General features: G+C 44.3%; 1 protein-coding gene across 1 annotated transcript in view; it reads right to left on the bottom strand.

The window, feature by feature from the left end:
• Nucleotides 1-9,911, bottom strand: part of NAT10 (N-acetyltransferase 10 (GCN5-related)) — a 29,818-nt gene extending 19,907 nt beyond the window's left edge. Inside the window, exons 1-7 of the mRNA XM_006883744.1 lie at nt 9,787-9,911; nt 9,505-9,596; nt 6,133-6,304; nt 4,193-4,315; nt 2,780-2,841; nt 2,385-2,499; nt 2,190-2,297 (exon numbers count right to left, since the gene is read on the bottom strand). Coding sequence (XP_006883806.1) covers nt 2,190-2,297; nt 2,385-2,499; nt 2,780-2,841; nt 4,193-4,315; nt 6,133-6,304; nt 9,505-9,596; nt 9,787-9,894 — 780 coding nt within the window. The 5' untranslated portion in view covers nt 9,895-9,911. The remainder of the gene's footprint in view (nt 1-2,189; nt 2,298-2,384; nt 2,500-2,779; nt 2,842-4,192; nt 4,316-6,132; nt 6,305-9,504; nt 9,597-9,786) is intronic.
• Nucleotides 9,912-15,427: the final 5,516 nt, after the last annotated feature.

The raw sequence follows: 15,427 nt of genomic DNA, 5'->3' as shown, positions 1-15,427 counted from the left end.
CACTATTAAAGCAACAGAAATTAAAATCACAACTTTAAGTTCCCAAATTCGCTTGGGTTTAGAAGTTTAACAACACTTCTGGTGGCTAAGTGGGTAAAGAGTTGCACTACTGTACTGTCTGTCTAAAAGTTGGCCTTTTTTAGCCATTACAGTTAGTTCTCTCTGTTCTCTCAAATCCAGACACATGGTCTTACAAATCATCAACAGCTGTGGGACTAGGATAAGAGAAAGAGTGCTTCCCATACCGGGCAGCAAGACTTGAGGCGAGCAAGGCTTGTGGTGGCAAGATCCTGGTGAGAGCGAGACCCTTGCCCTGGAGAGACAATGGCATTACTATGGACAAACGGTGGTGAGGTGTGACCTGAGGCTTCTTGCATTTGTGCTGGTCACAGTTAAAGGTTTAACTGTTCTTGTATGTTTGAAGGAGAAGCTTACTTGTAACTGCTCTGGGGCAAACCTTGCTGGATGATTTGGATTTGACTGCTAGAGTCTGGACTTAATGAGGAGTTGTGCCTTAAAACTGCTGGACTATATCCTAGACTTGTGTTGGGTAATATTCTTTGCCTTCCATATTCACATCCCTAATAAACCCCGCTGTTGATACCATAACTGTGAGTCAGCAATGAATAAGCAAACCTCTGCTGCTGGGGTTCTAGAGGCACCATGGGGCTGGGCTACAGACTCTTTATCTGCTTTCTCCTCAGGGGCAGTGCTATTCTTACTCCCTCTAGCCCTTTTGGAAACACGCTTGTGGCATTGTCCTCCTTGTCCCATTTTCTCTTTAGACAATTACCAATCCAAAGATTCAAATCTACCAGCTGCTAACTGGGAGAACCATGCAACTTAAATCTCTGTAAACCTACTATAGGGTCAGCTATGAGTTGGTTCTGACTCGATGGAATGAGTAAGTGTTGGCAAGGCTGTGGGGAAATGGTATTTTCAAATGCTGTCAATGGTCCTACTGAATGAGGTGACATCTACTTATACGCAGTCACTCTGGGAGCCAACAGGGCCTGGGAACTTATGCTAACATACTGCCCGAGTGTGCAGAGATGTGTCTGTATATCTGTCCTAGTAGCACTGTTGGCAATAGTAAAAAGTTGTAATCAACCCAAATGTTCCGTTAAAAAACTCACTGTCACTGAATCCCGTCTAACTTGTGGTGACCCTCCGTTTGGTTTTTGAACCTGTAAATATTTATGGAAAGACTACCCATCTTTCTCTCATGGAGCAGTTGGCTGGTGAACTCAAACCAGACTCTGCATTTAGCAGTGCAACCTAGACTCCCTAGGTGGCCTTTACAGATTTAAAAGTTATCCATTTATAAGCAGAGAAAAAGGTCCAGAAGGACTTTAAAGATGAGAAGGTAGAACTACCAGTGGAGACATCAGTTTTCTATTTTTCACTTTTGTACTTATTATTTTTTAAACCCACAGGTCACTTAATACTTTTGTAATAATACTTACAATTCCTCTGCCACCCTCCTCTAATGACAAAGAGAATACTAGGAAGTAACTCAAAGAAGCCTGGCTACATAGAAAGCTGTGTAGCTGATGATCATGTTTCAAAAAAAAAAGGGAAACCAGCCGAGTGTCTGGGAGTCTGCTCCAAGAGGGAGTCGTCATGGCAGCTGTTTTCCATCATGAACACAGAGCCCAAGAACTCAGAGGTGTGTGCTACTCGTCTGGCTCAAGCTGGCCCAGAACCCTGGGTCCTGAACCACACCCAGCAGTCTCTATGGCCTCTGAGCTGTGCCCAGTCTGCTCCTGCTATGGTCCAGGAGTTGGAGAAGCTGAGCTCACCAGCCCTGGCACCCAAAGTGAGCAACCGAAGGCAGTGTGGTAGCTGCCACCCAGCCAGTGGCAGCAGGCAAAGACCTATCACCATAGAGAGCCCTCAAGTGGCCGTGTCTCAGAGTGGTGGCAAACAAAGGAGCCTCAAGCTCTCTCACTTCCATAAAAGGCGTGAGCAACTAAGGTTTAATACAGATCTTTACATCATCAAAATGTACTTAGGACTAAGGAATACCAGCCCAGCTCCCTAGACTTCTTTGAATCTAGACACACAGGAGAGCCCTCCTGTGGCTGGGCACGTGAGTCTGTACAAGCAAACAAAAGAGCCCTTTCCATAGGGAAGACTCAAGTCCTGTCCTCTCTTGGCTTCTACTACTCTCTATAGACCACCCTCACCTGGTCAAGGGTCTTGCAGCAGTCTACCAGCACGCCCACAGGCTGGGTGTCCTGCAGGCTCTCCTTTAACTCCTTCAGCTCCAGATCAAAGGGGCCAAGACGCTCATCCTAGCAGAGACGAGAGGGTTTAGCATGGGAGCGTCAACACAGAAAATGCAGCCTCCCTGAGATCCCTGGACCCGACACATGACTCACCGGAGTCTGCGGAGGCAGTGCCTCAATGTTGGCCATGTGGGAGGAGAGGGGCAGGATGTTTAGCTGGTCATCAATGACGAGACAATTCTTACAGGAGGCCAGAGATAGAATAAACCTAAGGAAGAAAACCACTGCAATGAGGAACTGTGGTCGGGGGGCAGCAGGACTACACGTGAGTGCCAGGACCAAGACAGGCATATCCGAGTATGAGGTCCCAACTTCTCTTTCAATTTCACCCTTCCAGCTACTACTGCTGGCAAGAATCTGATCACTCTGGACTCCTTACAAAAAAAGTGAAAGCGTTCAGTTTGATGCAAGACAAAAATGCTCCTCCCATTATGCCTGCCCCCTCACAAAAACCTTGTAAGTAAGTTTGTGATGGACTAGAGACTTACCGCTCGTTAAATCTTCCAACCACATCCTGATGGGCCTCTGTTCTGTACCTTGAATGCACGTCCTACAAGAGCAGGACAACACCCATGAGCGTCCAAACAGTGCTAAGGCTCAGGCACAAAGTAAAGGTGTTCTGCCAAGCAACCCCGGGCTGAAGGAGACGTTGGAGATGCCACCAAGCAAATCAAATCCATTCTCACACGGCATGCTCAGCTGGCCAGAAGCCATCTGCTGACACCAGACTCAGACACATGCAATGGGAACAGTAAAACACAGAGGCCTACGGTGAGACGGGCAGGGAGACCTGAGGAATCTCGAGGAGGCCAGAAAGGCCACAGGGTGAGTGGAGGTAGGAGTGGAAAGCAGCTACTGATACGTGAGGAAAATCTATGTTATCAGATACATGCAGCTCATGAAACACTGGGCCTAATCCAAGCAGGTGGGTGGCCACCATGACAGAGTCACAAGATGAGCTCTGCCCCCGGGGACTCAGCTCGACTGTCAGTCATGCCTTCAAGGTGAGCTGTGCTTTAGGAGAAAATTCTCTGTCCCAGAGTCCAAGTTCTTTCTTACCAACCTAGAAATTGTTGTCATGTGTCACAGAGTCAGAACTGACTCATAGCTGAATCCCCTAGCTGGTTTTCAGAGGCAGTTCATTACATGGGAGGAGACTGCCCATCCTTCTCCCATGGAGCAGCTGGTGGATTAGAACCATGTGCCCCTGGGATTACAACAAAGCTTCCTAGCACTAGGTCACCAGAGCCCCACTGGCAAACACTTCTTCATTCTGCATTAAAATTAGAGCCAGTGCGGAAGTCTGCGCACTGACTGTCCCTCTTTATGATGATGGATACATGTAGGCATTGGTATGGTTCCTTGTGCACTGGTCTGTGCGTTGCTGTACAGAGGTAAGTCGTGGTTGCTGTGATGCTGAAGCCTGTGACAGTGATGTGCCAATCGTGGTAATGGGCACCCATGGTGGACAGTGTTGGCTGGAGCTTCCCGACTAAATCAAGCCTGGAAGCAGGAGCAGCATCCACTTCCAAAATGGCTTGCCTCCGGAAACTATGTACGAACAGTGCTCAGGCTGTTGGTTCATAGGGTCGCTGTGAGTCGTCTACGACTCGACGGCACTAAACAACAACAACATGGTTCCTTGTAGAATATCATTCTAGAAACTTTAACTGTAAAAAAGCCTCACTGTATCCAAATTTCACAGGTATAGAATCTACAAATTCTTCAAAGTAGACAAGATTCAGATCACGAGGCACACTCAGGGCCAGTGAGTCATCAGCAGTGACTATCCGACAGGGTGCAGCTATGATGACCTTTCACAGAAGGGCTTACAAGAACGTGGCCTCCTGTGGCAAAAATGTAGAGATGTGAGCAGCCATTATTACAAGACAGGCACCTACCATGGTCATCGTGTATAACTGCTTGAGTGAATTCATGGTCCGCAGGAGGATGACCACCAGCCCACCGCCTTCCACAGTTTCTACAGTCCTGGCCAGCAAGTTTGGCGTTAAGGCTTCAAAATCCTAGAAAACAGAGACTTTAGAAAAGGCTAGCTGTGTCACTGACAACCCCAGGGACCAAACCAAGGGCAAGCTGATATATAAAAAGAGGGCTTCAGTGCAAACTCAAAATTATGCCCTTCTCCCCAACCACCAGCTCCCCCACAAAACAGGGGCCCTAAAGGAGATGGTTTAGCCCTTGTGTATAGGTGTTCTTGATTTCCTACACTAAAAACGTTTCCACAGAACTTTGATAAGATTGCATTTGGAAATAAGTTCTCCAATTCCTTTACTGACTCATTTGAATTTCAGATCCAAGCTAAGAGCGTTTTTCCTACGGTATGCACCTACCCTGTTTCCCAAAACTCAACTGTACCACACGGGGGAGCTGTTGCTTAATAGAGCCCATTGCTGCCGCCACTGCTCAGGTGGAGGAAAACTCCCCACCAGGATGGGCGGGAGGAGGAGGCCAACATTTCCACCAAGGAGTGAGAAGGTGGTAAATGTCCTTCTCTGGCTTCCCATACCAGACAACCCACTGGAAAACAGGAACAAAATACTGGAATTTCTAGTCATAATTTTCTTCACTCATTCTTACACTTTGCAAGGTATACTCTAAAATATTCACATAATTGTGGGTGTAAGTATACAATAGATACTTTTTTTTTTTACATTGGCAAGTTTATGCCTAAAAATGATTTTATTTTGGGGGCCAGGCTTTAGATATCAAAGTATGGGTCCTAGAGACAAAACAGTTAAATGCTTGGGTGCTAACTCAAAGGCTGGTGGTTCGAACCCAAACAGAAGCTCTGGGAGGAAAAAGACCTACAGTTCTGTCCCTTAAAGATTACAGCCTTTAGAAAACCCATGGTACTGACACATGCCGTCATTATGACTTTAAAATGGATTCAAAGCCACAGTGATAAAACCCACTGCCATGGACTTGAGTCAAAGAGTGACCCAATCTCAAGCTTTAGAGGCTGTAAATCTTTGGGAGAAGACTTTCTCCTGTGGGCCTGCTGGTGGATCGAAACCTGTGACCTTTTGGTTAGCAGTTTGACACGTTACACCAAGTTCTCAGAGCTCCTAATAATAACAAAAGATGATACTTTTGTTTAAAAGCATTAAAAAAAAAAAGAGGCTAGCAGGGCTGTAAAAAAATGCAAAGCCTGGTCTACTAATTTGCCAAGCAAGAGAACGAAGTATGTTCTTAAGGATAAGCAGTGGGGAGGAAAGGGATGGGGATGTTCATATTATGAATGACGTCCTAAGGCAGCTTTCTGGAAACAACCTTTCAGTCCATAGGTCTGCACCCAGCTCATTAAAACAAGCTCTACCAAAAATAAAATAAAAAAATAAGCTCCACAATTCACTGGTCATGGGGAGAGTCTGTGGTCCTAGGGTCACTCAAAATAGGGCCCTTTATCAAACTGAGGTGGAGAGAATCAGTCGTAATAAACTTAAGCCAAGGTGAGCACCTCTAGAAAGCTGCTTTCACACACTCATTGTCAGAATGGACTCTTGGCTGACCTTGCAATGGGTTTTCAGAGGCTGTAAATTGCAGGGAAAAAGATTGTCCATTTCTCTCCCTCAGAGCAGATGGTAGATTCGAACCATCTGCCTTTGAGTTGGCAGTACAACTCCTTCCCAATTAGGTAAAAGAGCCCAAAGTACTGCTTTAAGTAGAATATATTGTTTTTAATAGGAGTAAGCAATCGCGTTCTTACGTTTTTCTTGAATAATGAGGAGGCTGAGCTGTCTATCTTCTCACCTTAAGCTCCACCTGCTCCTGCTGGAGAAACCACCAGCCCCCCATACCTCAGTGTTCTGGGCCCACCCACCTGGAGGACACACATGCCAAAGGTATTGCCCAGGATCTTGTGTGTCTCATTGTAGTAGCAGTAGCGAATGTTTGTGGCCGCTACAAAGAGTTCAAAGGGGTCATCTTGCTTGATGCTCAGCGTCCCGTTCTTTATTTTCTTCTGTAGCTGCCGCATCCTTTTCTTCCGGTGGCTGTAATCACCCCATCCCATGAGAGTCAGTTAACCAGAAGGAATGGAGAATTGGAGGCAGTATAAAGCCTTAGAGGTCACCCAGAAAGATCTTCAGGATGAACACAACACTTGGAAATTGTGGTGCCAGTTTCCTCATATTAACACTAAAGAAAGCTGCAGAAACATTATGGCAAAGTGGATACAAAGCTTTGTGGTGAACAGAGGCATGGCTGTGTATAAACCCTAATGCTTGTAAACACTACTGTGACCTCTTCTCAAAAAAGGGGGTAAATGGGAGCATCGAAACCTTACAACTATTTAGCCAGAGCCAGAAAGCAAAGCTAGGGGAGCTCTGGTGGCCTAGTGGCAAGAAGCTGCACTGCAATCCCAGAGGAACACGGTTCGAATCCACCAGATGCTCTGCCAGAGAAGGAGGCGCAATATCCTCCTGTACCAGTCAGATCTGATTTGACGGTACACGCACACAAAATAATAAAATTAAAAAAAAAAAAAAAGAAAGCAAAGCTAATGGCCTCACTTCCTAACTCTCCAGCCAATGCTCCGACTACATTTCTCCACGGAGAGTCTGGGAAAAGCAGTGTGACAGTGGATTACTTTATGGATGAAAATCTTTCCTGAATACCTTCATCTCTTTCCTTAACCAGACTATGGAAGCAAATTTTCAAGGGCAGCTTTAATCTAATTCTATCATGGAATCCAACTCTTAGACCATAAGTCTGCAGTTTGTTTTTCTTAATAAATCTGAATTTCCAACTGTTACTTAGCTTTTTCTCTTCCAAGAGACCATAAAAGCGCTTCAGAATTAGGGATTATAGCTGACCAAAATTTAAGCACAATTTTATAACTTTAATAGCCAGAACCAAGGCCTACAAAATCCAGGTCTCTCCTCCGCATCTCTGCACCAAGGCAGCCTGCGAGTTTATTTTCACCGTTCCTCCTGGCTTCCATGTCAGTTCACATCGTAGAAGGAAGCATGAGCTTTTACCAACGCCCTGCTAACTCAAGGACCTGACAGAGGTTTGGTGAGGAAGTACAAGAGAAGAGACTCTCCAAGTGAAATTGCTAGGCTAAATTCCAATGGTACACCGGACCAGAAAACTGTCAACTGCCTAACTCTATACTTATCTCACAATCAGCAGTGAAAATTCATCAACTTTAATATGGGCCTTATTCTCAATTTATATTAAAGGTGCTAACCTGTTCAACTTTGAAAGCTATGTACAATATAATACCAATAGTGCCTGGCTACTGAACTTATGGTGATTTTCTTTTTTGTGTGTGATTTTTCTTATTTTCTACAATAAAATGTTCATAGTTTTTTAAGGCTCAATTATCTACTAAAAATCTATTTTATTTTAGACAGAATAAAATTTCGCAAAGACGAGATGATAGGTATTGAGTTTAGCCAGTGATTTCTAAAATCAAAATAGAGCCCGTTATGAACAGACTCTAGTCAGTAAATATTAACTGAGTGCCTACTGCAAACATGAGCATTTCAAAGTATGAAAACATCAAGACAAGCAGTAGAGGCCTTCTAGCTAACAATGCTTACTGCCTGGGCATAGGACAACACAGATGGCTGTATCCTGAGACAGACCAACATCCCAAGGGGCCAGTAAGTACCAGTGAGGACAAGACCGAGAGGCTGACAAAAAGCATCTTGCAGGAGTCAAGCTTGAAAAAAGGAGGATTTCAGTAGGGAGCAGAGAGAGGTGGGAAGGGTATTCCAAGCAGAGTAGAAAGAAAATCAACTGCAAAGATTGTAGTCAGATGACAGGGTCTGAAGCCCTAAGGTTGGAATTCCAGGACCTGAACAAGAGAAGTTAAAAGGATATGTAAGCTTGACAAAGAAGAGATACAGCAAATTTAAGGTATGTTAAACTGAGGCAGCTGAAAAACCACAAAGTTTACAGAAGTTAAGAGAACAATCAGAGCAAGAAGACACAGGATGATCCAGTCAGCAACGGAGGATATCTGGAATGAAGGCAGGCAAAGAGGGCTAAGACTAAAATCTTGATTATTTACTCGGTGGTTGCTGCTAGGTACAAACTGAATTGGGACTGACTAACAGCTGACTCTCCAGTGGCTGTAAATCACAAGAGACTGCTCATTTTTCTCCCTCAGAACAGCTAGTGGGTTCAAACCAGGTGCCTTTTGGTTAGCAGTGCAACTTCTTAGTGGGCATCAGAGCTTCCCAGATTTAGGATTAGAGGGTTAGAAGAAAGATCAAGGGAAAGAGAAAAGCTCAGAAAAAGCCTGACCATCACACAGGCCAAGAAAAGAGAGTGTTTCTGAGGTGGACATGTAAAGGGTTACCTCTGAGCAGCGGCACTCTCACCTCTCCCACCACAAACTCCTCTTTGCATAAAGGTGGTAAGGAGAACTGTCAGATTTCTACGAGAGCCCATCTTCCTGGTCCAAAGTGGGTCTCCTTTTTTTTTTTTTTTTTTTCCAGAGCCAGGGGATAGCGCGCACGCAGTCCCCCACTACCAAAGTGGGTCTCCTTTATTGAGAATTTTGAATGAAAGACCAATTTCCACATTCAACTGCTTGTAATATGTATTTAGGGAGCTCTGGTGGCCTAGAAGGTAGGAGTTCTGCTGCCAACCCAAAGTACCATGGTTCGATTCCACCTGTTTTTCTAAAGGAGAAAGATGGGCAATTTCCTCTCATGCAAGGTGAAAAATCTACCTCTGATGGTCTGCTTTGAGTCAGTTCTGACTCGAGGGCAATGAGTTGAATTTTCGCTGAATGTGTGTAACATAGGAACTGCTTCTGCCACGTGGGGATCAGAACCAGAAAGCTTTCCTACTCTGAGTGAGAACTGAGTAGACATGAGAAAGGGACAGAGAAGAGACAATGGGCAAAAACCAGGAGCATTAATATTCTGGATCTAAATCAGGACAGGTGAATTCATATCCTTTTAGGCTTTATGGACTACATTAATTTAATCTGTATTAATGGCTTGATATTTAGACTAGAAAACCATAATAACCAATCACAACTTCAAAAAGTGAGAAAACAGCCAGTTGTCAAAGTCAACAGTGAAGAGGAGGAGGAGAATGGTGTCTGTGTTAGGCATTAGGTCTCTAGTGACCTATAAGAACAATTTGATCACAATGGTAGAAGCAGAAAGGTAGACAGCAGGAGGGCTGGCTAGAAGTGCACAAAGCTATATTTCAAAGCGGACAGGATTACCTGCTGAACCCCAGCTCTTTCTTGTAACACCACAGTACTGACGGCCGAGCCTTCACAGTTGCTTTGGACAACATGTGATGGAGTATTACCACCTGCCACAGAAAAAAGTCATAGAATTTTAGGGTTAAAACAGAGTATGTATAATTATTTCCCCTCACAAACAAAGGAGAGTTCCCAGAAGGCGGTTTACTTGAATAAACCAGCCAAAGAGACCTTGATGTGACTATGGGCTGAAACCCCTAGGCAACACCAAGTAACTCCTAAGTGTTCACCAGGTCTTACCTGATCCTTTCCTCGATCCCCAACGACAACAAAGAGGGATCTTTGTCTCTCAGCTATCCCATTTTCAATGAGAATCCGAATGCGGTTATCTATCTTCTTCCGATTCATGGTGAAAGCCTATCACTAAAAGAGACAGAAACGTCAAATTCAGGATTAGCAACAACATCAACTGGCTTCTACTAGTCAAGTCTGAGGGTGTGCTAGCCACGTTTCTAACTGTGATCTTATTTAACACTCAAAATAGTGCCACAGGGAAGAAATCGACCTCATGTTTAAAATTAGGAAACTAAGTTTTCGGAGGTGAAGACAATCTGTAGTCAGTATAAAAATAAGCAGAGAAATTGGAATTCATACCTCTATTGAAGAATGAGGGAGCCCTGGTGGCGTAGTATGTAGCAAGTTGTGCTAACCCAAAGGTTATGCCTGTGTGGAGGTTCAAAGCCACCAGCACCAATGAGGGAGAAAGAGGGGAAATCTCCTGCGTAATTTACAATCTCTGAAACCTGCTGCAGGATCAGCTGAGTGGTTTGGACTCAAACGCTACATGAGAGGTTTTATTGAGGGGTTAAAAAAAATCTGGGAACTCAAAATGGAATGACTCAAAATATAAAACAGTACAAGATAACAGCAGGCAATCATTTAAAAAACATTTTCAAAAACTAAGGATATAACTGTTGCTTGTAACAAAATAGCATAAGACAAAAACATTATGCCTTTAGAAAACCAGTTTTATATATATACACACACACATAAACATGGAGGGGGAAAAACCGACATTGGATAAAAAATTTCAAAATAGATTTATTTCTGAAAGATGGAATTTCAAGTGGTTTTTATTTTGGTCTGTTGGTCTGTTGTCTAGTTTTTAAATTCATATTATAATAAAATTACACAAGGAAAAAAGAGAATGAGTATTTCTGCAATGAAATGTATCTGTTTCTTCAAGAGAGGGAAAACCTAATTATTTCTACTGATAACTCTCAAATATTAAGTGACAATAAAACATTTTTTAAAAACACATTCTATCATAACATAATAAATACACCAAAAATATCAGGAAGTGAACTCTATTTCAACACATAAAGCCTAAAGAACCTTCTGCATTCCAGTAAACAATGGTGTTGTTCTGTTAATCCCAAATCATAGCTACACTGTGTGGCACAGGGCAAGTGCCTCCTGGGATTTTCTCTGTAATCTAGAGGCCTCGCTCTTAGAAAGAAAGCTCTGGTGACCGCTCAGTGGTAAGGAGCTGCACCGTCAATCCAAAGATACTCAGTTTTACCCACCAGCTACTCTGCAGAGAAACCATGGGCAATCTCCAACCACGTGACTTACTGCTTCTGAAACCCAGCTACAAGGTCAGCTATGAGTTAGGTCAGACCTGACAGTAAATAACAACAACAGCCCTTCCGGGGTTGATCTTCACAAAGGCCTCGTGTCTCTGGTGGTTCGCATCCACCTTGTGAGAAAGACAGGCCATCTTTCCTGGTGTGATTATAGTTTCGGAAACCCAGAATCCAAGAAGAGGTAGTTCTGACTCAATGGCAATAGCTCATCCATCTTTGGAAAGAAAAGGGTCTTTCTCTCAGAGAGCTGCTGGGTGAGTTCACACTGCCAACTTTGCACTTAGCAGCTGAAATCTTCAATGTACTTTAAGTGCCCCTTGTAATGTCTCAATCTCAGCAGGGATCTTTAGCAGTTCTGTCTTACTAGAAAGCTCTATGTCATTTCTAAGAAAAGGTGCATTTATAAAGAATTCAAATACACACAAGTGATAGCCTTACAATGGAATCATATTAAAGTGTGCCTGATTTCACCAACATGGAGCTTCTGCATTGTTCTACAAATGGAGACTCCACAAAATTCCGTTAGCTAATTATTGAGAAATCAGTAGAAAGAAGATGATGCACTAAAGGCACTGGTGGAAAATGAGGCTCCAGGAATCTATGGAATACTAACTGGCATGTTTCAAATAACAGATGCAGCCCTGAACGAGTTTACCAGTCCATGCCAGAAAATATGGAACACCTTAGTCAGGTTAACTGACTAAAAGGGATCCATACTTTTCCCATTCCCAAGTAAGGTGATCCAAGAGAATGTGGAAATTATCACGCAGTACTATTAATATCACATGCAAGCAAAGTACTGCTGAAGGTCATTCAAAAACAGTGAAGACAGCCCACAGAGAACTATCAAAAGTTCACGCTGGGTTTAGAAAAGGCTATGGCACCAGGGATAGCACTGCTGGTTTCAGATGTATCTTAACAGAAAGAAGAGAATACCAGAAGAATGACAATTTGTGTTTTATTGACTATGCAAAGGCATTTGACTGTGTGGATCATAACAAACTACAGTTAACACTGAGAAGAATGAGAATCCCAGAATATTTATTATGTTCATATGAAACCTAGACCTAGACCAAGAAGCTGTTGTCCAAGCAGAGTAAGGGAACACTGCATGATTTAAAATCAAGACAAGAGTGAGTCAGGCACGTAGCCTTTCACCATATATGAAATCTGTATGCTGAGCAAATCATTCAAGAAGCTGGACTCTATGAGGAGGAATGTGGCATCAAGTTGGAAGACATATCAACAACCTACGTTATGCAGATGACACAGCCTTCCTCACCGGCTGAAAGTGAAAAGGAATTTGAAGATAAAGAAAATAAGGATTACTTCACAACAACAAGACGACAAAAATTCTTACCACCAATCCATGAAGCAACATGCTAGATGGAGAAGACTGAAATTATCGATGACTTCATCTTAATGAGATCCACAAACAACACCCTAGGCACCAGTGGGTAAGAAATCAAAGGGGAGCTCTAGTGGCCTAGTGGCAAGAAGCTGCACTGCAAGTCCAGAGGCGTACAGTTCGAATCCACCAGATGCTCTGCCAGGGAAGGAGGGACAATTTCCTTCTGTACCAGTCAGATCAGATTTGATGGTACACACACACAAAAATAATAAAATGAAAATAAAATTAAAAAACAAAAAAAGGAAGAAATCAGAAGATGTGCTGCAGTGGGGAAGTCTGTTTTCAGGAACTTCTCCAAAGTACTAAGGAAAAGTGATGCCACTTTAAAGACTCAGGTGGGCCTGATTCAGGCCATATCTTTTCAATCACATAGTATCTGAGAGTAGGACAATGAATAAGAAAGACAAGAATTGATGTCTTTGAGTTGGAGAAAAGTGCTGAATATTCCATGAACTGCCAAAAGAACAGATATGTCTTGGAGAAAGTGCAGCCAGAGTACTCCTTGAAGGCAAGAATGGTGAAGCTTCCGCTCTCACATATTTTGGGTGCGTTGTTAGGAGATGCTATTCCTTGTAAAGAGATAACATGCCTGGAAAGGCGAAGGCTCAGTGAAGCAGGAAGATCCTCAACGAGATGGACTGACACAGTGATACAGCAATAAGCTCCAGTATATCATAGATGATGAGGATGGCACAGGCTAGAGAAGGGTTTAGATCTGTTGGTCATAGGGCCGGGAGTCTTATTCCACTAGATAGCACTAACAATATCAACAATTATCAAGGACTCCTTTTTGTACCAAATAAAGTCCTTGACTAGATGTTCCCGTTCTCAAAAGTGTTTAAGAAAGTAGAGACAACTAACGACATATAAGTAGTTCTGGCAGCCTAGTGTTAAAGAGCTGCGCTGACAACCCAAAGGTATGAGGTTTAAATCTACCAGCCGCTCTGCGGGAGGAAAATGAGCAATCCCCTACCTTGTGATTAACTGCCTCTGAAAACCTACTGCAGGAATGGTCAGCTATACATTGGTCCTCAATGATAGTCAATAACAACAAAGAAATGTAAAGTTAGGCGTAAATATAACTACAGGAAAGGGTCTCAAGGAGGAGAGATAAACGTGGATAGGCTTGCCATGGAAAACTAATAGATGAGGCACTTGATGGCCAGAAAAGAATCATTTTTCATACATTCTCCTATTATTTGACAAAGTATCAAAGTATAAAGCGCCATTCCAGGTGTACTAGTGAACAAAATCAGTTCCTAAATGTTAGTCCTGATGTCACTGTCCTGATCCTGAGTAATGGGTATAAATGAACATAGTGTTGGAAAGATCCGCAGATCAACAGACAACGTCGTTTCAAGGAGCAGAGGGGCATCCAGAAACTAAGGGAGAAATCTGCGGCAGGCACAGTACTGTCATCCATCCACCCGCTTGTCGTCTTCTGGCAAGTGAAAGACCGGATACACACAGCGCTCCCCCTTAGTGCGCACAGTGACGCCCCCGAGAGTGGCCACGCACTGAGGAGCAGGGAATCCTGTCACCTAGGGGCGCCCGGTAGGTCAGCTGGAGTCCGTGCCGGGACTAGAACTTAGTGCGCGGGTCGGTTCCGTCCCGTGAGGGGAGGAACAGACGCCCAACTCCGCACTGCTATACCCACCCTCCCACACTGAGAGATACCTGTCGATGCGGGCCGGCTGATCCCAGCCAGCGGCGAAGCCGAAGGACGTGCAGCAAACACCTTAGAAATCAGGACTCTAGAAGCACAGGACCTGGGTGTCCCTAGGATGCCGGGAAGCCTGGTTTCCAGAAGCCCCTAAACCCAACCGGCTCCAGCGTGGAAAGAGAAGGCGTGCGCCAGCATACTAAGCACGCGGCGACACAGCGGGGCCTTCTTCAAACTCTGGCGACGCGTGATGACGTCGAAGCAGGGAGGCGGAGCTACGGCTTCAATGGGCGTGCAGTTCCCCCTGTCCTCAATAGGTACCTGCGCTTTGCCATTTCTTTTTATCTTTTAATCGCACAAAGAGCCCTCGTGGCTTAAGGGTAAGGAGTTGCGTTGCCAGCTAGCCCGAAGCCATGTTGTTCGAATCCACTAACTGGTCCAGGAGAAAGATGAATTCGATTTACATGGTCAGCTTTTGGCACGCGGTTCATAACTGTGATGGCACGAAACAACTCAAGAGTCGAACTGCAAGGGCTCTCAACAGCACAAGAGTTTGCCCATCTTTCTCTCGCGGAACTGTTGGTGAATTCTTACTGCTGGAGAGGTCTCATGACTCATAGCGATCCTCCAGAGATCCCAAAACAGTAAATCGTAAAATAGGATATGACTTTTTCCCCCCAAGGATGGATTAGGAAAGAACCAGTTGCCCTCATTCAGACCCAGTAACAATCCTATAGAACCAAACCCTTTAGTGACACTAGGGAGTTTTTATAACTCTTGAGGGAAACTTCCTTCTTTCCCGTTAATATGCCCTTGAGTCGTCTGCAACCCTACGTACAACAGCTCTGACCCTGCCCTATCCTGAGCCAGTATCCTCTCCCACAGACCTAATCTCATTTCTGCAGTCAAGCCCATCTTATCCTGGGTATTCCTCTCTTGCGCTGTCCCTGCACCCTCCCATGCATGATATACTCCTCCTCTTAGGAACGTGCCCAAAGGATCCGAGATAGCGCTTCAACATCTTTGACTAGGGAGCGAGCTTGGCGTCACCTTCTACAGAACTGACCTGTTTGTTCTGGCAGTCTCAGATAGATTCAACTCCAATTCAAAGCCATCGATTGTTCTTTCATCCTTGGTATCTGTTCAGATCTCTGACACATAGCAAGTGTGACCATGGCCGGGATCTGGCGCACCTTACTCTCAAGACATCTTATCCCTACC

This window comes from Elephantulus edwardii, unplaced genomic scaffold (assembly GCF_000299155.1).
Source record: "Elephantulus edwardii isolate Elephantulus edwardi_28Jun2011 unplaced genomic scaffold, EleEdw1.0 scaffold00029, whole genome shotgun sequence".
Taxonomy (NCBI): Eukaryota; Metazoa; Chordata; class Mammalia; order Macroscelidea; family Macroscelididae; genus Elephantulus; species Elephantulus edwardii.
The sequence above is the reverse complement of the archived record's forward strand: the minus strand, read 5'-3'. Positions and strand labels throughout refer to the sequence as shown.